This window comes from Zea mays, chromosome 5 (genome assembly GCF_902167145.1).
Source record: "Zea mays cultivar B73 chromosome 5, Zm-B73-REFERENCE-NAM-5.0, whole genome shotgun sequence".
Taxonomy (NCBI): domain Eukaryota; kingdom Viridiplantae; phylum Streptophyta; class Magnoliopsida; order Poales; family Poaceae; genus Zea; species Zea mays.
Window position 1 is genome coordinate 212,977,599 of NC_050100.1, and position 26,993 is coordinate 213,004,591.

The 26,993-nt window shown below is 44.5% G+C and overlaps 2 protein-coding genes and 3 pseudogenes across 10 annotated transcripts; 3 read left to right on the forward strand and 2 right to left on the reverse strand.

The window, feature by feature from the left end:
- Positions 1-1,863: 1,863 nt before the first annotated feature.
- On the forward strand, positions 1,864-6,793 carry LOC100193351 (uncharacterized; annotated as a pseudogene). The gene is made up of 6 exons (NR_160037.1): positions 1,864-2,606; positions 2,718-3,079; positions 3,195-3,268; positions 3,559-4,903; positions 5,832-5,908; positions 6,609-6,793. The product of NR_160037.1 is annotated as an uncharacterized protein (transcript).
- Positions 6,794-7,020: 227 nt separating this feature from the next.
- Positions 7,021-8,088, reverse strand: LOC100282003 (uncharacterized). The gene is made up of 2 exons (NM_001154917.2): positions 7,823-8,088; positions 7,021-7,688 (listed from the first exon to the last, which is right to left on the reverse strand). Exons 1-2 carry the CDS (start codon positions 8,025-8,027, stop codon positions 7,486-7,488), a joined length of 408 nt encoding a protein of 135 aa, NP_001148389.2. The 5' UTR covers positions 8,028-8,088; the 3' UTR covers positions 7,021-7,485.
- Positions 8,089-9,468: 1,380 nt separating this feature from the next.
- On the reverse strand, positions 9,469-26,109 carry LOC100191279 (uncharacterized). Of its 5 annotated transcripts, none has more exons than XM_035967641.1 (13): positions 25,740-26,109; positions 13,148-13,276; positions 12,946-12,999; positions 12,330-12,412; positions 11,946-12,022; positions 11,510-11,600; positions 11,274-11,327; positions 11,104-11,199; positions 10,850-10,939; positions 10,405-10,456; positions 10,203-10,264; positions 10,036-10,116; positions 9,469-9,875 (listed from the first exon to the last, which is right to left on the reverse strand). In XM_035967641.1, exons 3-13 carry the CDS (start codon positions 12,995-12,997, stop codon positions 9,750-9,752), a joined length of 864 nt encoding a protein of 287 aa, XP_035823534.1. In that variant the 5' UTR covers positions 12,998-12,999; positions 13,148-13,276; positions 25,740-26,109; the 3' UTR covers positions 9,469-9,749. The 5 variants fall into 5 exon arrangements, with proteins under 5 accessions (XP_035823534.1, XP_035823532.1, XP_035823533.1 ...); XM_035967639.1 differs by having other exon boundaries at positions 12,946-13,003; XM_035967640.1 differs by lacking the exon at positions 25,740-26,109 and adding an exon at positions 13,676-13,796 and having other exon boundaries at positions 12,946-13,003.
- On the forward strand, positions 20,316-23,716 carry LOC103627681 (dual specificity protein kinase - nitrate regulatory protein pseudogene; annotated as a pseudogene). Of its 2 annotated transcripts, XR_002262541.2 has the most exons (8): positions 20,316-20,518; positions 20,596-20,702; positions 21,415-21,537; positions 22,606-22,734; positions 22,821-22,903; positions 22,999-23,253; positions 23,341-23,428; positions 23,505-23,716. The product of XR_002262541.2 is annotated as a dual specificity protein kinase - nitrate regulatory protein pseudogene, transcript variant X2 (transcript). The 2 variants fall into 2 exon arrangements; XR_002262537.2 differs by having other exon boundaries at positions 23,341-23,716.
- LOC109940004 (LOC100274224-like pseudogene) lies at positions 24,690-25,315 on the forward strand (annotated as a pseudogene). The gene is made up of 3 exons (NR_163563.1): positions 24,690-24,744; positions 24,829-24,905; positions 24,987-25,315. The product of NR_163563.1 is annotated as a protein-like pseudogene (transcript).
- Positions 26,110-26,993: the final 884 nt, after the last annotated feature.

The window sequence follows — 26,993 nt, forward strand, 5'->3', positions numbered from 1 at the left end:
GATGACTTGGAATGTTGCTTGGGCTCCCACACCTTGAAGTGGCCGGTTGGGGTGGTATTTATAGCCACCAACCAAATTATAGCCGTTGGTGAAGTCTGCTGGCGATGGGCGCACCGGACAGTCCGGTGCGCCACCGGTCAGTGTCCGGTACGCCGCCACGTCATCCTCCCGTTAGGGCTTGGAGCTGGTCGACCGTTGGAGGCTTTGTCCTCATGCGGCACCGGACAGTCCGGTGCCCCTCTGACCATCTGCTCTGACATCTGAATTGCACTGTTTACTTTGCAGAGTCGACCGTTGCGCGCAGGTAGCCGTTGCTCCGCTGGTGCACCGGACAGTCCGGTGGCACACCGGACAGTCCGGTGAATTATAGCGGAGGTGCGCCTAGGAAACCCGAAGGTGAAGAGTTTGAGGTCGATCCTCCCTGGTGCACCGGACACTGTCCGGTGTCACATCGGACAGTCCGGTGCGCCAGACCAGGGAGCACTTCGGTTTCCTTTGCTCCTATCTTCTTGAACCCTTTTTAATCTTTGTTTTGGTTTTGAGCTGAACCTTTGGCACCTGTAGAACATATACTCTAGAGCAAACTAGTTAGTCCAATTATTTGTGTTGGGCAATTCAACCACCAAAATCATCTAGGAAAAGGTTTGACCCTATTTTCCTTTCAAGTCCCACATGTGACCTCAATTCGTTTGCGAACAGAACATTCTTAGGCTTTCTTTGGTAGGGCCCTTTCAAAGGCTCCTCTAACAGCTCTTTCAAATAAAATATATCAAATAGGGACTCGTATGTCGGCTTCTCCATAAAAATAGGGACCACGAAAATCGGGTGAAGTCGGGAGCCTAAAAAAGGATTCTACGTCTTTCTCGAGTCTTTCCCTTGTGAAAATATAAGGAGTTGTATTTCCAACTAAATGAGATACTCCTATAGAGGCTCTTTGTGAAAATGACGGAACTGTTTTTCTAGAGAAGACCGTTAGAGACTTTGTAGTTGTTGTCATCGTGGCCGATCTTTACGTCAAGACAGTCTTGTACTGTTGTAGACCCTCTCTAAAAGCAAGTACAATAATAGAGCCAACTGCTGACTGCAAGAACCCTTGTAGTCTGCTATTTAGCTCATGCGTATAGTGGTTAGCTCTTCAGTATAATGCAAGTCCCCACTTGTCGCTCTTACAAAACTTCTTAGTTCTTATGTCGAAGTTGGCTATAAGTCTCTGAGTCACTTTTTTCTCTTTCATCCACCTCAACATTTAGCCAGTTTGTAGTCTTTTATTATAATTGCTGTTAAGCGAAACCTGAACCCGAGTCGGAGTTGGAAAAGGCTCGACCATGTGAGGTTAATTCATTGGCAAGAAAAAAATATCGGTAGAATCCTAACAGCTCACAACCAACTTGGGTCCACGAAATCCACACTCCTCATACATGTCCAACGGGACGTGCCGGGCCAGATCCACACTCCTCGTACATGTCCAACATGACGTGTTGGGCTTGCACGACACGAGGGCACCAGTCCAAGCCTGACACGGTTCAGTATTGTGTCGGGCCGGACCAGCCCGCGGGCTAGCTGATGCGGCCCAGGCCCGAAAAGGTTATTCTTACACGGGCTGTGCCGGGTCGGAGGCACGACGAGCTCATCATGCCGGGTCGGACCCGGACCCATAAATAAAAAAACACTCCAAAATTCAGAATTTAAAGGTAATATTTAGATTTATTTTAGATTCAATTAATCTATACTACTTCTTAAGACACTAACGTACACGCGGTGCACGGTTCTGCCCAACCGCTGCCCCCCCCCCCCCCCCCCACCCCCACCAATCTCGCTCTGTGACCCCTCCCCGCGCGGCGGTCGCGGTCATCCCGCTGTCGACGCTACTTCGGCAAGATGAGCTTGCTTGGGACGGGGCTTCAGCCTCGGCCTCGACCCGCGTCAGGTGAAGGCTGCGGCACGCGTCCCCTCCTCCGCCTCCAGTCTCCGCCCAACTCAAAACCCTAGCAACCGCGCCTCCATCCCTACCCGAATTCCAATCCAGGTCCGATCCCCCGGTGGCGAGGACACCCGGCGCCGATTCGTCCCCGCAGATCGACCGGGCAGGACATATTTGGGTTCGGGGTCCGCTCGAGTCGCCTCGCCGGGGTCCACCGCGGCGGTCAGGGGGTATGGTGGGCGGCGGGAGGCGGGGCGGAGCGGCGGAGGAGGTCAAGCTTTACACCGGCAACGTGTTCGCGGCGCTCGAGTCCCTCAAGAAGAAGAAGAAGAAGGGTGACAAAGGCAAGGCGGTCGGGAGGAGGACGGCGAGGGGGCCGCTGAACCCTGGGCAAACAGGCGAGCGAGTACGCCGACTGCGAGGAGTAAACTTGTGTCATCTCGCGCGGGGCCAACCCGAGGACCACGCACATCCTCGCCGGCGAGACGGTGGAGGTGCGCAGGGGAGACGTAGGTGGTGGCTGCACGAAGGTGGTTTTCAGCATTGAGCCGTTGGCATTGAGCGACCGGCAGCAGCCCGCGTCTTCGTCTTCGTCGCCGGCGGCACCCGCCAGAGTCGTCGTGTCCGGTCGTTGCTGCTGCTGCATGAAGAGGCTGCTGGAGGACCGGGACATCTTCATCTACCTGTGAGTGAGCTCTACTGGATTCCATCAAATGTGTGTGATGTGTCATGTGAGACATGTTGCAACGCTGTTCGATTCTTGATTTTTGATGGAACGTCTTGTGGTGGGGTGCAGGGGCAAGAAGGCCTTCTGCAGCGACGAGTGCAGGAACGGGTTCACTATGGACCGTTTGGCTCGAATTGTCTTGAGCCCAAGGAAATCTGGGCCTTTTTAATCGTCGTCACCTAGCTCGCGGATGGTCCGCACACAGTTTCCACCGTCAGTATCGCATTGGAGTGAAACAACACCCATCCTTGCCACCGATTAGGAACTTAGGAATGGACTCGCCGGTGCCTGCTACGCTCGCCCGCGCGCCAGCGAGATCGCAAGCGCGGGCGGGCGAGGAGGCTTGCGCGGATACTCGGCAGGATGCTCCGGCGGAAGCGGAGCCACCTCCCCGTCGGCCACCCGCGTTCTACAGCTCCGTGTTTGCGTAGGTACGCCAGCCGCTCGACGAAATGCTGCACTGACATATGCCGCAAGGAAATCGTTTTTTCCCATATGTGGGGTTGGTGGTATGACGTTTTTCTATCTGGACTTTTGCGCGTGCAGATCGAAGAGATCGGGTGGAAGCAGCTGGTGAGCGCCACAGGAGACGGAGTGTCCTGTCTCACCTTCCGCGTCGTGTAAGGATTCATGTTGCTGCCAGTTGGCACTAACCTCTTTCTATAGGTTTATATTATACGACTGTTTGGAGAAAAAACTATTGCCGTTCAGGTGGTTGAGCAACGCTGGCGCATTACATACTGAATTTTGTCAGTTTAATAGTTGTTCGAAAAGGTTATTTCAGAAACCTATCTAAACATTGTAATACATATGAACAACAATCGCAATTGTAGCAGCGTTTCTTTGGAGGCACCCCTTTAATTCTATTCTGTTGTTTGAATGTTGAAACTATGGCTTATGTATCTGCCAGGGATGAACCAGGACAGATGCATTTACTGGAGATCACACTGCCCATGGGCTATCCCGAAAGTCCTCCTTCAATCTCTGCAGTTAGTCTCTATCCTGATATTTTTATTATACTTTGCCAGGGATGAACTAGGCATGTTTTTGATTATAGCCCATATGTAGCCGCCAGGGATGAACTAGGCCTGTTTTTATTATACTTTGCAGTTGCATGAAATTTCAGAACCATAACCATATGGGCTATAATTGAACTTGTCTCATTAACAGGACGTACCATATCTCCCAAAAATACATTGGTCAAAAAACTCAAGACTGAAAGATGTTATTTGCCATGTCTCATTAACAGGACGTACCATATACTCACATATTTCCTGCATTGCATTGTACACATTTTCTTATATATTAACGAGTGCAGGAACGAGTTCATCGAGGAGGCGGCGGAGGAGGAGCTCATGATTCTAGATCCTGCTCGAAATCTTTGATCAAGATTTGTTAGTTGTCGTGGCAAAAGTAGAGAGTGTAATATTTGCCCGCAATATTTTGCTTCTACCTTCAACTTGGGGACTACTTGGCTGGGAGAGTGAGTGGGGGAAGGACAAAGGAAATGCCTCTCATTCAAGTTTTTTGCTGTAAGGAGAGGTCGTCCCGGTTTGGCCAACCAGTGCAATGGTCGAGCCAGCCAATTTCCGTGGTTTGTTGAGCTCCATTTTGGCTACTGTCATATTAGCTCTTCGGCATCAATTTCCGGGAGGAGGATGGCGAGGGGGCCGCGCAGCGGCAAGAGCCACCGCAGAAGGAGCTATTCTCAGCCTTCTCAGCCTTTTCCAGTTTATTTTATTTTTTATTTAGTAGCATTTCGTTAATTCCAGTTCTATTTGTTACAATGATTCCAGTTCGTTCTTGTAGCAATAGCTGGCTCTGGCTGAATTTTATGATCTATCAATTTAATGTCATCATCATGATTAATGTGGACTTATCTAGACTGTTTTTGGATAGAGTAGTAGTTAGTGATTTCTGATCCGACTATTGTCGCTGCAATCTTTCATGTTCTTTTTATGTAGTCTCACTTTGCTCCTTTTTCATTAATGGTTTATTCGTGGACATTTTCAACTTCTACCATCAAACCTTCTGATGTTGGTACTTTGTGTTCTATTCAATTATTTTACCCATAAAAGAACTTGGGATTATTTTATACCTTTTATCTCTACTACTACTTAAGTGTCTATTGTAGGCGTCCACAAAGGCGGATGGTGCACGGTTCTGCCGGTTCCGCATCCCGCCAGATTGGGACGAATTCGGCATCGGCTCCACCAAAGGCTCCACGGATTTGGCATCAGCTCCACAGATTTTCGGTACCCATGCTTTGTTTAGCCAGTGATTTTGGGAAATCATTATCCAGTAATTGTCAATTTCGGCGAGGTTTTCATTATCATAAGAGAACTGCATCTTCTTTTCATTATCATAAGGGTTTAGGGTTGCCTGGCTACGGTCGATAGTCATCTATAGCCTTGTTTTCCGTTTTGCATTCTGTCTGGTTGTGTATATATCTTATGAACACGATTTTTGGATGAACACATTCTATCTGTTTTGCTAGGTTTAGAAATCATAGAAGTGCCGGTCAATGATTTTGGCAAACCATTATCCAACAATTGTTGTAGGATTACGATCGATAGTCATATGTTTTTTCTGTTTTGCTAGGTTTCTGAAATACTGCCAATAGAAATCATAGCAGTGCATTGGACTTAATTAAAGTATAGAAATGAACCTCATAGCAGTAGCACTAATGGCATTGCTCTCTGTAGCAATAGAAATCCCCCTAACCCTCCCACCCACACAAGTTGCAATTGCCCTCTTAAATCTATTTTTTGGTGGAACAACTAAATTGACATTGAAGAAGTTTTTTGGAGTGTGCCCGTTCTGCATTTAGAAGACTTCTGTAAGATCATTCTTCTCTTTGTTTTTTTTCATTTAGCAACGTATGTTGGTTTTATGATTTTCATGGACCACAAAAATAGTTATGTATTCTATTTCATACATTCATGTCTATATAACAATTTATTTGAAGGGCATTTACCTGTGTACTGAGAGTTTTATAATTATTCTGGTTGTGGAAATAACTTCAATTGTAATCATCCTGTAATCCCTGGATTTATAGAGGATTGCTTGAGGTACAAATTTGTATATAACTTCTATTAAATTGCTCCTAATTTCCTTTGTCGGTTGTCATTCTATTAGATGGTGCAATTGTTTATACACTAATAACTGAGTTTGATGTTGCAGATACTGGGTAACAGAAATGCATGTTTATGGTGTTCGTTTTGACCTTGCATTACATCTACAATGACCAGAGGATGCAGGTAAAATGTTATGTTTATTTTCTCCGTATTTTGTCTTTTTAGGCATTTCTTAATAAATCAATCTTTCATTCTATGCATTAGGACTCAGTTTTCCTAAAGCTTCTTTTAGGTATGTTCTTAATCTTTTTCAGAACAGCGCCATAACCTACTAATAGTTGTTTATCACGATATTCTTTTGTTCCAATCATTCCTTGTAGTTTACTAGGGAGTTTTGGTGCTGGTAGGATTTTGGTAATAGTCCATGGTGGAAAAAGTTATAGCAGAAAAAGCTCTATTTTCAGTTTTCCATCGAACATCATTTTGATAGGTTGAAGAGCCAAGGCTGGCATATTTGTCTAAAAATGAGAATTATATATGTCAATAAATATTGCTTTACTAGCCTGAAATAGCCGAAATGTCACACTACACCGTAACAAAGAACAGAGCTTAACAAAGCAAGAACATATTAAACCAAGTAGTTATTATCTGCAGCTCCTTTAAGCTACAGTGGGGGGGGACAAAGTCATGTTATATTTCAAGTAAACGAAAGAAAACAAAACAAAGGAGATGTGTGTTCACACAAAGAACTACATGCATTTACCTCACTTTTTGTTTCATTTATTCTATATTTTTCACACTTTATTGTAGGTGGTTCGAAGTTCTATGATCATAAGACGCATTCAGGTCGATCTCACTCTTCATGTTCGTGCTCGCTGCGCAGAACGCCACTGCAGCACCGATGGAATTGTACGGTGTCATCAGGCTCGACTAAATCTAGATGGGATGGACTCTACTTGTGTTGAAGGAAAGGAAGTATGTGCTTGGCTTGCGAGGAGGGGGCATATTTCTGTTCAACTTTTCTTACGGGTCATGTTACTTGTCATCTCAGATTACACAACTTTAGGTATTTCTGTCTTTGTGAGAAAAGTACCAAAATAGTTTCACATGTGTTTAATTTGAATATTTTGTGTGCCGTTGCAACGCACGGGCACATACCTAGTTATATTTATAATTTTAGATACATAATTAGACAAATAATTTCATATATATATATATATATATATATATATATAAACATATATCACAATTCTGAATGCTCTCACATAATAACATCACATAATAACAGAATCATGAGTATTGTAGATAAAAATATACTGGTTGTTATAAAATCAGTTCCTCAATCGAGCCGTTATCGTGCCTACCCTTTAACCGGACCAGATTCATGCCTGCATCGTGGGCTAGACGGCCGGCCCAAGCCCGGCACAGCTATCGGGCAGGCCAATCCGAGTACCGTTTTAGTCGGGTCAGGCCATGCTTATGCCGGGTCACGACTGTGCCGGATGACAGGCCCACTGTCAGACCAGCCCATTTGGACATGTGTACTACTCGTGCATAGCATAACCCAAGAACATCAACAAAAGGGCCATAAACGTACACAGAACACACGACAAGATAGCTCGCCATTAGATTAACTAAGCAACGCAAAATAGCTAGGAGGTCTAGATTTTTCAGGATCCCACACGCAGCCGACCTGAGGCATGGATCGATGGATCTGGACTCTGGAAGTTGGGCGTGGCCGCCGTTGCCAGGCGGGACTACTACACGGCCCTGACGGCGAGCTTCATGCCGGCTTGGCAGTGTCCCCGCACGGTGCAGGCGAAGTAGTGCGTGCCTCTGCCGAGCCTCACCTTGTCGCGCCCGCTCCGCAGCACCCTCGCGCCCTTGTTGGGCACCGCGCAGCTCCGGTACGCCGCCGCGTTCACCACCGCCACGTCGTGCACCGCACGGTTGTAGCTGAACACTGCGCGCGCACAATGCCGGCATGCCGCCGCCCGCCGATCGTCACGGCACGCCGCACGCGTAAGGGAGGGGCACAGGCAGAGAATATACGCGCGGAGGAACAACAGCTTGTCGATATATATATGTACTACGTACCGAGCACGTCGCCGGCGCGGAAGGTCCTCCCCTTGGCCCACCTGTCGACGTTGAACTTCCACCCGCCGTAGTCGCCGACCATGTACGACGCCGCCGCCTCGGCGACCGGCGGGGCACTCGTCGCCACGAAGAGGCCGACCAGGAGCACCAACGCGATGACGCCGCCGCCGCCGATCGCACCACCTCTTCCCCGAGCCATCATCATCACCGCACCGGGTATTGGAAGGGACGACTGGGTGATCAGATTGGTTGCACTTGCACCACACAGTAGCAAGAGCTCGCGCGGCGGCGCTGCTTTTTATAGCGCGTTCCGCCTTGGCCAAGGCGGGTGCAGTCGTGCAGACGAGGCGAGAGTAGTGTGGGTGCGTGAACCGGCGCTCCGGTAGTGGCGCGGTGTGCTGGTGATGCATGCACAGGCAGCACAGCCAGCCGCGCTAATTAAACCTGGCTAGTCGGTGGGCGCGAGCGATCGAGCGTAGGGACGAAACAAAAAAAAAATTGAGATGTGGTCGTAGAGCACTCCGGAAAGTAACATGGTGTTTGGTTCGAGGAATGAGTCATCTTCTCACTCACTTTTTTGTTTGGTTTGTGGAGCGAAAAGAGTTGATTCATCACCACCTTATTACTCGTAGGTAGTTAGTTGGTACCATCAAATTTAAGGATGAACTTATTATGCACTATCTCATTTTGAACTCAGTGACTATTTAAACCAAACACCTCTAACAGGGTATTTGATTTTACGAATAAGCTAGTTCAATCATCTTTTTTTATTTGATTTGTGAAATAATATAAGTTAATTTATTACCATCTAATTCCTCATAGTTAGTCAGTTAGTTACGAGAAATAGAATCATCCTATTAAATTTTAAGGAATACATTTATGATACAACACCTCATGTTAATAGAATGTTAAATAGAGTGATTCCTCAACCCAACTTCTAATGTGCTCGCAGGCGCATCTCCCAACGCATATGGCCCGAACGGGCTGATCAGCTAGAGCCTGCATCCGCCGCCGAGTTGCGAGGATTAGCTGAATGCCTGAAACCGAAAGCAAAATCCAGTTATCTTTAGCTTCCGGTTACAAACAGTTCAGTTGGTCTCGTCTCAGCGAAAGTGGGTCCTGCGATCTGAATCTAGCAATGCCAGCTACTAGCATGTGGATATGAATATTGAATCGTGCAAAAAGGTTCTCTATAGTCCAGATGCAAGCTTTATCATCAGGGACCTAAAATGGCAGCCAAGTCCTCATTGCGTTGCTGCAAAATCCACCTTTTGAGTAAACTTGCCGTGGACGCGAAGGATTATTATTGTTGCTGCTGCCTGCATGGCAACCTTCGTGTCAAACTGTCGACGGATCAGAGATCCATGATGGCTCTAGTAACATATTTACAGCCCTAAGGATGTCCACGGCACACCGTGTACATAGAAAATTTACACTGTAGATAACACTATTTGCAAAATAAACTTTAAAATAGATGATGAGATAGATGATAAGATAGTGCAGCTATTGGAGATAGCTAAGTCAAGTCTTTGATTTACACCATACTAGCCGTAGCCGTGACACCGCATGCAAACTGGCCATTATCAAGAACGCCGCAGGCCCGCAGCAGTTTAAGACGTTCAGGGTGATGAAATAAACAGGGTCCAAAAAAAATATTTTGCGGTTTTAGAGGCTTACCATAGCATTTAAATGTTGCATAGTGTTATTAACTCCCAACGTAAACAGTGAGTGGCAGGTTTCCAGCGCATGTAATAAGTTTTGGTTTTCAATCTGTAGAAACCGTCAGTCATGCTCATAATTTCTACGTACGTGATAACGTGAACGCCGTGGAGTACAAGTACGGGCCGGCGAGGTTGTCCCCGGCAAGTAAAAATGTGTATTTTGTTTCAGGGTAAGGACTCAACGCCAAAAAAGAGCTGATCTCCACTCATTCGTCCTTGACGGCCCGAAGCTCGCGGTTCCTCCTCTCGGCTAGCATCGACTTGGTTTTCTCCAGCATGCCAAAGAAGATGGACCCACCGATGCCAATCCACAGCACTCGCGGCTCAATGCCCTGCATGCCATGTGTCACTACTGAAAACTTGTCTAATGGGGAATCTAAAAAACTTATGTACAGTTTAAAGACAATAAAGAGTTTTCGGTTCACATAACGTAGTCTAGTGTTTTTTTTCGTTTTAAGAGAACTGAAGCTGTTCGCACAAGTGGTGCTTTACCTTCAAGAATGCCTTAGGGCCTTCCTCTCTGAGGATTGTCTGAGCACAGCTTACAATTCCAGTGTATTGGTTCCCTTGTCCCTGCAGTTACATTGTTACGGCCAATATGGAAATAGTCAGTAATGCAGAAGGACATTTGCGCGGAAAGTCTTCGTACAAGTCTACACCTGAACCATCAATCTTGTCTTCATGACATCAAGGGGAGTTGTTATAGCTCCAGTGATGGCGCCTAGCAAAAAGTCAAAAGCCCAGAGTAGATGGAAGTGATTTGTCGGGGAGAGGAAATAAGACAACCCAAGAGAAGACAGTTAGATACTGAGGAAGCAAGGTGATAGTTACAAAAAGATTAGGGAGACAATCGAGTTATACCAGCAAAAGCACCGATAAGTGCATTCTCTGGATCATTCAACTCCCTTTTCGCCTGGATAATGAATCGTGGAAAAATTATGATAAGAATTGTAGAAAGTTCAAGTTGCAGTTTATGTTGGAGTTGGGCATTGGTTACAACAAGCTATTTAGTGAAGGCTAAATAACATGAACCATCAATCAAGTCGTTCAGTCCTAGAAATAGGGTGAAAAATATTTTGGTGAAAATAGTAGCATGCCAAATCACATCTGCCTGACAAATAGCCTGCATAGCACAAAATTTGACCCTACCAAACAAAATTCATTCAGGGACATGGAGCAACTTATCAATACCCAATCTTATTTTAGCACTGCAAGTCTGCAACTGGTTTGAAGCTTTGAACAATTTGTTCATAAGTAATCCAACAGAGGTAAGAAAAAAATAGTAGTCTCAGCAATGGAACGGTACCACAAGTTTGTAGCCAATTCGAAGTTGCTCATAAATGCAGAACTGGATGGCATCAAATGGTAGATCTCGAAGTAGAAAGGAACCATAACCCTACAAACCAAAAGAAACCGGTGATATAATGGATATTATCACAAGATATATTTAAAATAGGAACAAAATTTACACCTCAGATCAACAGTAAATCAGTAATTCATCCTTCAAACAGAAGTCAATATAAAGATTGTTAACCAAATAAGATGCCAGAATACACATACAGCGTACAGTCCTTTAAATCCTTCTTTAGCAACAATGAGACGAACAGCATCAGGTGCAGACTTGAATTGACCAGTTTGCATCCTTTGTTTGACCACCTGGATGCAGTGACATCTAATTTGGATGGAGTACAACACTACATGGAGTAGTAATAAGATATAAAATTACAGACCTCTGTAGGGACACGGACGAGGGAAGCAGCAATACCTCCAATGGCCCCTGCAGTCTGTAGCAATTGCACTATATGATCAGTATTAATGAATATATGCTGTCGTAGGCACAAAGAATTCACAGAGAATACAAAAAATAACATTCTGGTAATGTAAAATAAAAAATGTGCTGGTGCTATAAAATGAAAATTACATGGCACAAATAGCAATCTCAAATAATAAGCCTTGTCTAACTTACAAAATGGGCAACTGCACTCAGATTTTCAGGAAGGGTTTCCAGTAATTTTCTTTTAGTTGGCTCATACACCCCGACAAATATCGCAGAGGCCCTGTCATGAATTACACATTATGCTATAAAAACCATATAGACAGGAACAGTGGTACTTTGGGAATAGCAATTTCATCTCATGGGTCTTTGCAAAAGGTTAAACTACTGAATATGACTTCACAATAGATGCATGGAAGTCAGTTAAAGGTAAAAAACAACACGAGATTACCCTGTAAATACGAAATAAATACAACAATTGCAGCATTACGCGGATTGATGCATACTATTGCTTCAATACACAACACAGTGACACTTTAAGGTTGAGGCACAATATGCTAACATCTTGCAGCTCTTAGGAAAGCAAGGTCACTGTACGCAGTATGATGAAGAGACATCGTGTACTCACGGAAGGACGCCAGTGAGATTTCCAGCTAATCCAGAATACAAGCCTTTCCATTCAATCCGGCTTCCACCTCGAGCGGCCTGCAGAGACCACAAACTTCAGTCAGCATGTACATGTTGAAGTACTAGTGATACTAATATGCCAGTTAACAATGAACAGAAGAAAATGGATTCAATTAAGAGACTAGAAGCACGACATAATAAATTATAAAAATAGACAAACGCTTATTTGACCATGAGAGGAACAGGATTTGGAACACATTGAAGGCAAAGAATTCTGTATGCAAAACACATCACCTGTCTTGTTAAATATGTCGTGTTACTGAAAAAACTATTGTGCAAGGGGGACAAACAAATTTACCTGCATAGTTCGAAAAAACATATTTACCTGAAGCCTGGTTTTTATAGTATCAATCGGGTAAAGTGCTGTTTCCACCACAACACCAGCAGTTCCTCCAGCTATGCTGCCCTCTGAAATGAAAAGGCTGTACATGAGAAAAAAACACTTTTGGTTTATTCCTCGAAATAACAATTGCTGATTTTATACCAGGATTCAGGAGAGGAAAAGGTGCCAAGCCAAACTCTATTGAATGGAATGAGCAAAGTTTGCAACAAAGATATGGTGAACATGCACAAACCCTGCGGCCATAACCACAGTGACCAAGTTTTCAGAAAGTAACCTGGTGACTCTCAGAAGACAGAACAGCGGGATTAACAAATCAGGTTTAGCACAATCCACAATCCTCATTATGACACCTAAATAGAGAACTGTCCAATCATACTAATTCGATGTTTGAACGTTCCCTTTCAGCATTGGAAAAGCTGAATTCCAGCATGAAGCATGAGTGGCCAATTTTATCATGGAGCTTGAACCTACATAGCTCTCAAACCAGTGACAATGAGCAGCCACAATTTTCAGCGACAGCGAGAAGAGGCATCCAGAAGAACAAAGCAGATAGCACTACTGAAGAGGCAGAAAAGCTACAAGAGAGTGGTTGACGCACCTAGCAAAACTTGAAGGAAATTGAACGACTTCTCTTGTCCACCTTGTCCCATGTCTGACTTCAGTAGCAAGCAATGCAGCCGATATTTTTTAACAAAAAAATGAAGTTACTAATACCATATTTACACTAATTGTGTCAGATGCAATACAAATTATTACTTAGGGTTTGCGCAGCAGGAAGGTAAGATAAGCGTCGGGCATACCTGGTGGGCGCTCGTCACCTGCGAAGAGCCAAGGAAGCTGCAAAGTGTGGCGGCGCTCGACCAGCCGTCGTCGCAGCAGAAAAGGGAGAGCGGAACGCAGCGCAGCAACGCCCTCTGGCCTCTGGTCGTCTGGATGGAAATGAATGGCAGGATTACGACAGAATACTCCTATCGAACCTCGGCTCAGTAAGGCCTTATTCGGTTGCGTCTGGATTGGAGGGGATTAAATCCCTCCCCAGTCAAAATTGAATAGAAAGAGATTTAATCCCCCTCAATCCACTTCGATCCAAACGTAACCGAACAAGGCCTAACTGGTTAGGATAACGAGCTGGCACGAACTAGGTCAGCCGTATCGTTTAGCTGGTGACTCACGAGTCATGCCTTTGCAGTCAACAACTATGGTTTAAATACCCACTTGTATATAATTATAGCTTTTATTATATTTTATTTATCGAATGAGCATAGTTGTTAAGGCGTCGTCTAGGCGCTAAGGCGTCCCAGCAATGTAAGGCATCCTGCTCGCCTTACTCTGGCACCTAAGGCGAGTTGGGGAGGCCGGCGGCGGCTCCTCCAGCAGCGGCTCGCGGCGGCTCCAGCACAGCGGCGGCCCCGACACAAAAGAGAGGGAGCGAACGTGGAGAGAGAGAAACCCCAGCGGGGAGAGAGGAAGAGATGCCAGCGGGAGAGAGGGAGAGGTGACTGGGAATAGGCCTGGGCACTCGGTTAATCAAATTTTTCGGTTCATTTTTCGTGTTTTTTTAAGTTCGTTTTTTGAAAAATGACAACCAAAATTCTATATAAAAAAGGAAAAACCAACCTCTCGGTTAACCGGAAAGTTCGGTTCGGTTTTCGGTAAAACCAAAAAACCGAACATGACATCACCCCCATGCACATGATTGCATTCTACCTCTCATGCACGTGATTGCATTCTACCTCTCATACACGTGATTGCATCGCTACCCTAGCACCCCATCCGTTGAAGCTTCAAGATTCGGTTCTGGGCGAACAACAAGTTGTGTTTGTCACTGCATGTGACGGCCGACGGGGTTGGACATCTAGCGATTAAAGGCGACAGGACGTGGCTCGTAGCGAGGAGCGAGGACAGCATGACGCGGTGGCGGTGGCTAGTGTTGGCTGATTGCTGCCGGTTGATTGCCCTTCGCTGGAAAAGGAATGGGCCAACGGCCAACAGGGGCATCCCGCAATGGGCCACGAACCACGGTGGATAGTGTAGTGGGGCAATATTTCGGTTAATCGATTTAAACCGAACTAAAAACCGAAAACCAGAATTTAGTTCGATTTTTGAAGAATAGTAACAGTAAAATACTTCGGTTTGGTCAGTTTCGGTTCCAGTTTTTTTGGTTTCATTGTTTGGTTTTTATGCCTAGGCCAAACTGGGAGGAGGCACTCGCCCGAGAGTGAGGCAGCTAGGAAGATAGAGGGAGAGTAATGGGAGAGAGGAAGAGGAAGTGGGTTTAACCTAATTTTAATGGGCTAGTGGGCTTTTTGGGCTGATTGGTAGGCTGGGAGCTAGTTTTTTCTTTATATTTTTCTCTTCTTTATTAATGTTTTTATCCTAAATACTTTCTCGAATATCAATTTTTAATTTTTAACTATATTTAAGACGTCACCTCGGCTTACACCTTATCGCTTAAAAGGTAAAAGGGGTCAGTCACCTTACCGCCTTAACAACTATGCAAATCTCTACTACCTATTAAGTATGTAAGAGTAGTCTGTCTCTATCTGTTCTGCCGTTCTGCCATCTAGCTATCTCGATCGTCCAATATGTCGTGGAGCTCCTCCCCCGTCCGATGCGCACTCTCTCCAGTCCTCCACCGACGCCCACCCTCCCACGATCCCCGCATCGCTCTCCCCCTCGCCCACCAGCCATTCCCGTCCTCGATGCGCTCTGCAACTTCCACCCTCCTCGCCGCGACGAGCTCGGCCGGCCGAGCTCCGCGCCAACCTCCACCGACTGACTGCCACGGGCTCAAGCTGTGCACCGTCCGACTTCCACGGGCTCAAGCTGTGCAGCGCGTCCTCCACGGAACCGCCCTCGCCACCGCTCCTCTCCCTCTCCTCTTTATCACCGCACCTAATGTCTCCTCCCCCGGTGCACCTCGTGCCTGCTCCCTCGAGCACGCCTCCCAATGCACCGGCGTGCCGTGGCTGCAGAGGTGGGCGCCCTCCAACCCCTCCCGTCCCGCCCCAGCTCCAACCCCGTGGGCCAACCTATCGACGCACTGGCGCGCAATCGCGCGGCCCCAGCGCCGACGTGTTGTGTCTGCAGAGGTGAGCATCTCCCGCCCCATCCCTTCCCCAACCACATCCATCAATCAAACCCTAAACCTTCACCCTTTGATCTCTGTTTGCATCCGTTTCTCGCCACACGACTTCCCCAGGGAGCTCGGCCCCCGCCGCGGCCTCCTAGCCGAAACCCTAGCTCTGACTCCCATATTGTTGGGGGCGTGGCGAAGTGGCGACGGAGGCAGAGAGCACCGCCCATCTCCCTCTGCGCCTGGCCAGCGGCCACGCCTGAGTGAGCCAAGGGCATCTACAGGAATAAACAGCCACCTACGGCGGCATGGGAGGTTATCAGGCTCTCGCACCCATGCTCGACGTCCTTATCGACGCCGCTATCGTCCGCGTCTGCATCCTCCTCCGCGTCGATGTCGGCGTCCAACAGTTGTGACACCCTGCTGGGGTCCTTGACGTCCGACGAACAGCAGCCAAATCTGCTGCCTGTGCGAAAGGATGGTTGGATTACATAAAGACGAGGGAAGAAATGCTTTGGTAAGCAGTGTTTTCTGCATTCTAAAAGAAGATTCATACATAGTGCTACCCTGCTCAACTGCAGTATGAACAGTTGAACACCATGCTTGGCAGACACCGGTGGCAGTAAATATGTTGTTGCTCGTAAAATACTGTTGACATGAGCACAAGTGATGTTGAAGGGAAAAAGCGTGCTCCTAAGTCCTCCTGACCAAGATACTTCACAAGTGAGCAAGCACGCACATGGTACGGAAGATAGGGTATCAGCACCTTGGTCGTACCTTAACGAGACAAAAAAAGACAGGTTAGTACTCAAATGAATATCTCAATTCACACACCAATAATTATTTAAGGTATGATATTGTTGATTGAATTTTATACAGCAACAAATACCATGTCAATTTCATCCATGGAATAAGCAACAACTGAATCAAATAGGACCTTAACAGGGATCCTTAATGCCGCAGGTTCATTACACATTCTTCAACCAGTTCTGTCTGGCCTGTCCACTACGGTTCAATAAAATGATGAACATACATTACAACTATTAGGGTTCAGAACATGTAATTGTGTGTACTAATGGAGTAATATATGTACTAATGGAGTAATAGATGGATCCTCTTATATATTCTGTAGAACATGGATGTTGATCAGTGCACGTTATCAGCATGAGACATAACATTCTAGATCAAACTAAAATGTGTAATGCTAGACATCTAGAAACATCTGCAAAATAGAACCAAATGGAGTGATTACCCTAAATCCTAAAACATGAGGATGGCTAATAACTCATGAAAAGAAAACATACATGTTTCCTGCACACAATTGAGAATGTAAACTTTTAGAGAGAGTGCTTCATCCAGATAAATGTTGAGTAAATAGCATATTGGTAAATCAAATTCATATGACAGCTATGAGATACATTATATCACCAAACTGACCAAGCAATTAAGTGTTAAAAAATGGTGCGTGACTAGCATACACCTTTCTCTTTCCTTTTTTAACCATCAAGCAGAATTCCGCTATTTCTTAAATAGCACAAATGATTCCACATATCCATATACTCGGGTAGCCTCCATAAAAGATAAGAAAGGAATAATAAACTTCTCTAGCTTTTCCATAATGGACTTCAAATGAATCATTTTCTTGTAGGTTGTAGCACAAGCTGTTGAAGTTGGAGCTCATACTGCTGCGACTTTGACAAATCAAGTAAGTTTTCTTGAATGGTGATATGACCTATTTGTTTACAATCAATTTTTCCATCAAGTTTTTGCTAAGCTCTAATGGGGCTTACTGATCACAAAACTTCCATACTTAATTGGATAAAGTTATGAACTATTATATTGATGCTTGTCTCTTTTTTGTCGCAAACATTCTTTTCCCTTATCTGCGTTCATCTGATAATAGAATTGTATGATTTTTTAACCTATAAATGGTTCACTTCTCTATCCCACCAAGTGTCAATCACTCAATCATAAATATATTTGATTTGAAAATGGACAAAACCCAGAGGGCTCAGTTAGATCCACAATAATGTTAAATAAAGTTTGGGTGTGGATTTACTTAATACAATGTTGCAGTATTCTAAAAGGAATAGTTCAACCACAATCTATGCTAGACTACACAACTCGATTGAACTAAACAATCTTGCTATATTTTCAGATGTTGAGTTGGCCAATAACCTATGGCAATTCAGCTTGCAGATTGTGGTCGATGTCGGCGTCCAACAGTCATCTGTATTTTTAAAATTAAAAGTAGTGGCATTAAAGGATGATCAAATTGATTACTTGAAATTTGGTTGAATAAGATTTGGTAATTGGACTGTGTTTTTTGTCAAAAAGTTGATATTAAGTATGTAAGAGTAGTCTGCCTCTATCTGTTCTGCCGTTCTGCCATCTAGCTATCTCGATCGTCCAATATGCCGTGGAGCTCCTCCCCCGTCCGATGCGCGCTCTCTCCAGTCCTCCACCGACGCCCACCCTCCCACGATCCCCGCATCGCTCTCCCCCTCGCCCACCAGCCCTTCCCGTCCTCGATGCGCTCTGCAACTTCCACCCTCCTCGTCGCGACGAGCTCGGTCGGCCGAGCTCCGCGCCAACCTCCAGCTTGATCTCCTCGCCATGAGCCTTGCCAACCTCTCGCGCCGAGCTACGCGTTTCCCCGCAGATCTCCGCGCCATGATCTCCTCGCCATGAGCTCGGTGTCCCCGCCCCTCTCGCGCCGAGCTACGCGTTTCCCCACCCGCCATCCCACCCTTCACGTTTCCCCGCAGATCCGCGCCTCCACTGTCGACCACTCATCTTTCCTCATCTCCCCATCGCCCGCCGTGCCGCCGCCACGTTCGCACAAACACCTCCGTCCTCGTCGATTCCGTCCAACCCTAGCGCCCCTCCAGCCCGGCGGGCTTGTTGGGTCCTGCTCCTCCTCGGCTGTGCCTGCTGGGGTGGCGGCGACAGGAACTAGGTAAGGGAGGGAAGGGTATGTATGAGGTAGAGCGGAGCCGCAACGGTGACCGCGGGTCAAGGCCCCCCGCCCAACAGGAAGCGACAGGGGAAAATGGCCAGAAACACAAAAACAGAGCTCCACACGGGGTAGCCAGCATCTGTACCGCGTCCTCGACATCGCAGTGGTGTTTGTAGATGCTGAAGAAAAAGCGGCAGCGCTCAGCGAGCGCCGCGACATCGCCGGTGCGCTCGGTGGCCAGGAGCATGACGGCGCCGTGCAGCGCCTCGAGCTCCGCGCGGATCGCCTTGTGGAAGTAAAGGAATATCAGCACGGGCGTCTCAGTCGCCGAGGTCCCCGCCGGCGTCGGGGACGGGGACCGCGGCATCACCGCCACGAGCGTCCCCTCGCTTCCGGGCATGGGCGTCGGCGTCGCCATCCCACTGCGCCGGCGGCTGTTTATTGAAGAGATAGAATTAGGAGGTTCGTACATGAAGTGTCAACCACTGTTTCCTCACTTTAAATCCAAACCTTGCATAGAGGCATTACTTAGGAGCTTCATACTTGAGAGTTTCAGATAACCTTTTGCTGTAGAATCCTTTTGTAACGTGGTAATGAAGTTTTTGGAGCAACAAACCAGAGGACAGTGTCAGCTTAGCAAGAATTGGAGGTGAGGGCATGTCGGTATGTTGACATGGTTTATTTTTATGTGTTTTTTCTATCAACAGATGCATTTATGCATTCTCTATTAAAAGTGTTTCAACCAACTAACTGTAGTCTTCTTCCTGCTAACTTGAAATCAAGTGAACATATGGGGGCCTTCTAATCTTGAGTTATGAACTGGGGCAATGAGATCTTTTATCCCAACAGAGCAATGCTTCACACACATAGCTTTGGTGCTGATCGAAATGCATCTAAGGCTTTGGTGCTGATCGAAATGCATCTAAGGGAAAGTTTGATCCATCTAAGTCTTTGGTGCTGATCAATTTGATGAAATGGTTAGTCATGAATAAAATACTTTTGTTATGTTTGTTACCCTTTTGTAGTACCTTCTCTTGCAACCATTTTATGATTTTTTATAATATAATTCCATTTCCTATTCTTCTATTTGTTTGTGCTTTTGTGGAGGATTGCCATAGGATCAACCAAGCATGATTGATAGTCTGAATAATTGTTGATATTTCTGCCACATGTGGAAATAAAGTATTGTGAGATCATGCGAATGTTACAATTTATATATTAAGGCACAATAACCCTAAATCTTGGCTGGAGAATACACCTTGGCTCCATGTGTTGGTCCACCAAGAATCTTTGCAGCCTCCATATGCAGTGAATAAAATCTCTGTAGCCTCTTTGGTGGCAGTTTCCCTGATGCATATTTAGAGTATGCATTCTCTATCATCTCTCTGTCTATGTGTAGTATGTCTGTTCCTATTGCTAACTGTTTTCAATTGGCCAGGATCCTGCAAATCAGAATGGTGGCAAGTGGATAATTAGATTCAAAAGGCACTTTTCAGGTTGATTTTGGGTGGATTTTTGTTCCTACTTGCTAGGACCTTACATTGTTGGAATGATATTTTCTTTCTCAGATTTGATTATACTATTGATTTACATATGTGGCATTTCATACTATTGATTTACTTGCTTGTAATTTCAGTTCTAACTTCCTACTTATGGATAGCTGATGTCACATTTCATAGAATTGTCCCGGTGAACTATAGGAACCTTGCTTTTGTAGTAAGCTATTTTATGATTTAGAAGAGTTTGATCAATCAGTTTCAACAAATAATGTAATTACATAAGCAAATGATATATATTGTTGTTTTTCTTTGTCTAAGTGACCTCATACATGTTTGCTTACCAAATGTGATTTTGAGTAAGCACCTCAAATTGGACATGCTTTAATTTCTACGGGTGTCGTATATCAGAGGTAAACAATATTAGATGTTTATTTATTTGTTTGGAGGTATTAGTTTTCTATGAATGTACAACTGTTTGCTTTGTGCTTTATTTAGACTTCTAATTTATATCGATATTTATGACATGTGTTTACCTGTTTTGTAAGTCAATCAAAAAGTTTGACTAGCAACTAATGGTGCCTATACATGTATTTATGGAGCTTCTTCTGGTCATATGTGTAGTGGATCTCTCCTCCTGGTAACTAGCTAGATCATCTATTGTTTTTATTTTAAATTTGAAAATTTACTTCTGATTTGCAAAACAAATGGATATAGTTGTTCCCTTCAATCATGTCCAAGGTCAAGAACCATTCAGGTCATAAACCCCTACGACAGGGGCCACGAGGGCTCATCTTCGCCACTGCCCCTACTCCCACCTTCTGGTAAGAGATATCCTTGCGCTTTTTTTGCTTATTTGCATTTCTAAATTCCATTCGGATAATAATTGTGAAGGCAATCATATCTTCACTTTTTTTATCCAGGTTCATTGAGATTAGATTACAATTACGGTATCAATCATGTCTTTGTTTGATGAATAGTTAACTAAATAATTTGACATCCCTCAAACATCATTTATTCTGCTTACAAGTTAACAGTATTATTCCTGGCCCGATTAAGGAGGTCTCTAACTGTGTCTATGAGAACGAGGTGCACCACACTGCAGCTACTAGATAAACCCTTGGTTCGCATATTCTTAGTTGTGTGTGTTTTCAGTTTCACAGTTCAAAAACACTTATCAAGAAACAACACGACACAAAACAGTTCTCTGTGTAAAATTCATAGTTCAAAAAAAACATATTAACAGTCCACATGCCACAACTTCACAGTTCTCTCTATTTTTTATTCACAGTTGTCTGTGCACTGAATTCTTAGTGTTTTCAGATAACTGCTACCATATTCAAGATACAAAGCTAGATGACGACACACATTATGTTGTTCTGCATTAGTTTTCGTTTTTCTTAATTGATTTTGGAAGCACATGAATAAAGGTCATGCAACGTTTTACAATGTTTTGCTGACCTATTATGTTCCAATTCGTTTAGAATTTTCTGCTGGTTATGCTCTCATCGCCTTCAATCGCTTTTGGTGTATCAGCATGTCCTGCTCGGTGCTGTTCCATTCCCTAGCGATGTTCTCCGGCTAAAGACGCTTGGAGTTTGTGGTGTGGTGACACTTAATGAATCATACGAGAGGCTTGTTCCCACATCCCTATACGAGGTTAGTATATCACAACTGACCGACCGAGTGCATCTAATTGTATTGTTCTGTAGATTAGTTTTGCACAGGCACTCGTTTGTGGTATGCTGGTTCTACTCCCTGGGTATGTGATCAGATAGTATGGTGCCACTGTGAACCAAATTCCATGTATAGTGAAAATATAAGCTACAGATACAGAGTTGGGGAGAATTGAATAGGATATGGTCGATCCGTGACCCCTGGACGCCGAAGGCGTTCATCACTCAAAATAACCACCATTCTGAAGGAAACATACACATCAACTGATTGCTGCTATTTTTAGGCTGCTATTTTAAAGCTGCCATTTGCATTCAATTTTGGTCAACATTATGAACTGACAGCAAAACAAAGCTGCTATTGTCAGGTTCCTATTTTGAAGCAATTTTAGCCACCATTGTAAACTGCCTGCTGCTTGGTTTTGCTACTTGCAAATAGCATTCTTATGAACTGGCTGTTTCCACCGGTTCACTTAATATGTGCATTATTTCTAGCTTTTAATGTTGATAGGATATGATAGGTGACATATTGATGTTGTGCGGTGACAGATTAGAGACGTGAAAGAAATAGAATGAGCAAGGTACTTAGGTACTTGCCTACCTGTTCCATTGCGCGTAGAATGAGAAATAGTTCCTATAGTGTTAGCGTCCACATAACCACCATTCTGAAGGAAACAGACACATCAACTGATTGCTGCTATTTTTAGGCTGCCATTTGCATTCAATTTTGGTCAACATTATGAACTGACCAGAGATTGATAGTGATAGTGTTGGATCACGATTGCAGGTAAAGTTCACTTTATAACTTCAAGTAAGTTTGCACAGAATTTGGACCCTATATATTTTTTAGTCAAGTCTAGCAATTTTACCCATGCGATGCATTCTCTTGCTTCCACTGGATTGCCCATTGTGTTAAATTGTTTATTGCAGTATGTGTGATATAGAGATGTCCCATCAGTTAGGGTCCTAAGAAACACATTAGAAGTCTTGAGAACTGATGCTCATATACTTCTTGCTTGCAAAATGTCTGATCAGAAGCATTCCTTTCTTATAGGATAAAAGAAGTAGGCGCAATGAGGAGTCATGTTCATTCACAAGCTCTAACAGAGAAAGTTGGGGCAGATGTTCATCTTTAGGTGCAGCCAGTGATGAATTATTCTCAGGCGATAATAATGATAAGCAGGTGACACATTGCTTCAATTGCTTGAGGTCATTTTGCATCAACCACTCCAAGTACTTACTTTCTTCTCCTCTAATACTTGTTTTTAGATATGAGCCCTTGGGCCTCCAGTTCGGGCAACAAGCATATGGCAAAGAGAGTGAGGGGGCATGATATTGTTTTCCAATTCCAAGTACTCTATGTTTGGTTTTGGTCGATTCTGTCAAGATTCATTTCTACATTTTATATGTTCTATAGTCTCACAAGTATTGTTTTTGGTGTTGATAGGATCTAAGGAGCAAAGACTATTAATTATCATAAACAAGATTTCTAATTGGTGAAAGCTTTTTATATATAGCAGACTGTGATGATGTGTAGAGGCAAAGGATCCTTCAGAGTTCATCACTCATCGAGCCAAAGATTTTGTGTCAAGCATGAAGGACATTGAAACCCGGTTTATGTGTATAGTTGAAGCAGGAAATAAGGTTTCTAGAATGCTTGAAACCAAGAAGATCTTGCTTGACATATGTGCTAAAATACCAGGTGATATTCATGATTGTTGCATATATCTTTTGTGCCCTTTCAGTATCGTGTCAGCATTTTTTCAATAAATTTTAGTTCATTTAACAGGATTCTAGGTTCTCCAGTTAAGCTACCTACTGCCCGATTGTGTCAGCACTTCAAGTGTGCTGCAATTGTGATGTTATTCTCAACCATGGTAACCAGGGTATTCTCATTATTCTCTTCGCAATCATAATGTTTTCCTGAAGTACTAATTTTAAATGTCTTTGTAGAAACTGTGACCCTCCATAGTTAAGGGATTGCACTTTCTTAAATATTTGTAAGCACTTACTGTTTTGATTATGCACTTAGACTCTCTGTTTTGAATGCGATATTTCTTCCTTGAACAAAAAAGGTGCACTTTTGTTGTAAATTTCAGTTCTTGGTGTTTGTTTAGACACATTTTTTTGTTTTAAGAACTTCTGTTAAAAGTTTCTATGATCTATATAATATGAAGCACTCTTAGACTGACTGGCTGAGTTCTCATGTTTATGTTTCCTGCTTGTTGCTGTTAAAGGATGAGGAAGTTGTTGGACTTTGATGAACCTAGAACTCTTGCACCAACTTGTCTTTTTGTTGGAGGTACAAAATACATGGTGATCCAAGGTGAACCTAGAGTGGTCATCCGAGGAAAGAAGGTACAGTGGGAACATATTTTCTAATAGAAGAAATGCTTTGATGCCTTTTTCATTTGCTTATGTTAATGTTACCCAAAACCAAACTCAATTCATATCTGTAGTACTATATTCTTGTTACGATATCTAATATGCATCAAGCTTGTGTATAGAAAAATTAAGTAGGAGTACTGTATCAAAGATGCCTAGATACATGGTCATGATAACTTTGTGTTAATTAATATGCCTGCTAAACTCTGTTAGTTTATTGCATTTGCAAGCTTCGTGTCCTAGGGTTCTTGAGGTGGTTGGCGACCACAGGAATGTTCTTAAATGAGCAACCTTTTCATGCAATCAAGAATCAGAAGTCTGTGTTGGTTTACATCTTTTCTGAAAGTGATTTACTGTTTTATACTTGAGTAACTTTGTCCTATGATATGAGATATCCAAATTCATCTAATAATTAGTTTTTTTGAGATGAGTTGGTCCTACAAGGGTCCGTAACTGTATTGTATGCTCTTGCACCCACATATATCTAATAAGTGAGTCTGAGCAGTGACATAGTCCATTGGTACCATGGGCTGTATGGATATAGGTCACTGCATTGCTGATAGTGAGGAGCAGAAAGTTCATGTTATTGCTGGTGTGTTGACCCTTACCACTCTCCAATTTTAGTCCACCCCTATTGACCACATAGTTCAAATGAGTATTATGGGTGTGATTACATGAGTCATATCTGCAACATGGCTCATTTTTGAATGTTTGCTGGTGGGATGCTCATCTCTTCTATGTCTACAAGAATATTTTGCCAGTGATGACGTGTGTTTAGAGGATGGGATCCTTGCAATTGTCAAACAAGGCAAGTGAGATGTACATGTAGTGTTCGGATTGTCGGTGTTCAGTGTTTATCATCTTTGCTTATCGTGGCTTCTTTTTCTATTAGGAGATGAGAGACCCCTTGAATTGCTTGCTAAAGCATATGCTATCAAATCTTTTGACATAGATCCCCAGAACCCCTCTGTAAGCCCTTGTCTTCACCTGCTCAAGTGAACAATTTTTCTTATTTATATATAATGCTAATATAGTTATGGATTTGTGTAGGATGTTGTTTTCACGTTAGAATGGGAATCAATCGGTGTCCTACCTTGTGGCGAGATGGCGAGAAGAAAGATAATTTTTACTACCAAGGGATCTTAATCAGAATTCTAGGCTCATTCATACATTCACTACAATGCCTTCGAACTCATGAACATTTATCTCTGGCTCTATTGTGGTGGGTTACATGAATAGAGTTTTTGCATGTTCTTCGTTTTATATGGTGACATACTTGTTACTATGTGACATTGTTTGATGAAACCCTTGCGGCATTGTATTATTTATTTTGTTCTATATAGTCTTAACATTTTATCAAATAAAAATTTATGTGACGTCATAACATATTGTACTATCATATATAGAAGTCGATATTGTATTGATGATTGCAATGTAGTGGTCCCGTTGCAACGCACGGGCATCCACCTAGTGAGTGTATATGGCTCGCGACCAGGGATGACAACAGGTAAACCATCCACGGATAATGGCTCTGGACATCCATACCCACGACTTAAATCGGATACCTGAATCCATACGTACCCGTTAACTGCCACGGATAGAAAAAAAAAGTATACCTAGATATCCGCGGATATATCCGTTTGTCCACTAGTCGCATACACAAAATCAAATCCAGCAAGTTCAGGGTATTTCTAATAACATTTGTAATGCATTGCATTAATAAAAGGAATTGGAACCAAGGTATTTCTAATCAGATAAAAATACGAGAATCAAGATACTGTTGAGGACCGCGAGAATTTGTACCAACTGCAGGTCTCAACTCTCAAGCTGCGGTGGTGGTGGCCGGCTGGGCGGCGCTCCTGCTGCAGCTAAACAAGGGGCGAAGGGCAGTGCTCCTGCGCGGTGTGCGGTGGCAGAAGAAGGGCCGCCGTGCGGTGGGAATCAAGGACGCCGAGCGAGGAGCGGGTAGCGCGGGGCTGCCGGGTAGCGCGGTGGGGAGTGCGAGGGCGGCCGGCGTCGTGTGGGGCAGCTGGCTGCGCGTGCCGCGTGCCGGCGTGCGGGGCAGGGCCGGCGTCCGCTCGGCTGGCGGCGCGCGGGGGTAGCAGGGAAGCTGGCTGCACGTGCGGGTGACGGCTGGCGGGTGGGAGGAAAGGAGTGGATGGGGTTGGCCCGTTGGGGACTTGGGTGTTTGGGTCTGATGTGAGATGCGCCATTACGGGTAATCGGATATTTGGCTGCGGATAATATATTTTTTTCATACTCGTTACTAGGGATGGCAACGGGGAATTCCCCGTCGGGTTTTAGCTCCCCAAATCCGTCCCCGCGACAAAAAAATTTCCCCGCGGGGATTCCCACGAACGCTTGCGGGGGACATTTCTTCCCCATCCCTGTTCCCCGCGGGGATAAATCCCCGTCGGGGATCCCCATCCCCGCTTAAATTATAATTAAATCGTACTTCATTTGTTATTAATGTAAAATATTGTCACTTATACACATTGTTAGATGTAAAATTCATTATGTGCACATTAAAATCAATGTATTTGTACAACGGGTGATCTCTTGACAAGGCAATTCTTTATTTTTATCATTAACTATTACATGAAAACATTGTCACATGTAAGTTTAACGGGTCCCCGCGGGGAACGGTGATGGGGAATGCTTCCTCATCCCCGTCCCCGTTTACCCGTCGGGGAGAACTTTTCCCCATTTACATCCCCGTGGGGGAAGAAACTTCCCCATCCCCATCCCCATCCCCATCCCCTAATAGAGGAATTCCCCGCGGGGAATCGGGGATCGGGTCCCCATTGCCATCTCTACTCGTTACATGGATATCAGATGCTACCGGTATCTATATTCGTGTGTACTGACATGTATCCGAATATGTTGTTGGGTACTGATTGATAGATCGAGACACTTACAGCGTGTTTGGATTGCAGGTTTGGTCGTTGCTGTGTATCCGGTCCTCATTGATGTTTGGTTTGCATGATAGAAGGACGTCGTCCGTCGACCGTGGTTTGTTTGTAAGACAATATGCGGGATCAATTCATTCCGTATGAA

Bases quoted from the DNA above. Each gene is read 5' to 3' on its own strand.
- LOC100282003 (NM_001154917.2), bottom strand. From the start codon at position 8,027: ATGATGATGGCTCGGGGAAGAGGTGGTGCGATCGGCGGCGGCGGCGTC. The intron at 7,689-7,822 runs GTACGTAGTACA...GTGCGCGCGCAG, and splicing joins CCGCGCCGGCGACGTGCTCG to TGTTCAGCTACAACCGTGCG.
- LOC100191279 (XM_035967641.1), bottom strand. From the start codon at position 12,997: ATGGGACAAGGTGGACAAGAGAAGTCGTTCAATTTCCTTCAAGTTTTG. The intron at 10,457-10,849 runs GTACCGTTCCAT...TTCATTATCCAG, and splicing joins GAATTGGCTACAAACTTGTG to GCGAAAAGGGAGTTGAATGA. The intron at 10,117-10,202 runs GTGTAGACTTGT...ATGTAACTGCAG, and splicing joins AGACAAGATTGATGGTTCAG to GGACAAGGGAACCAATACAC.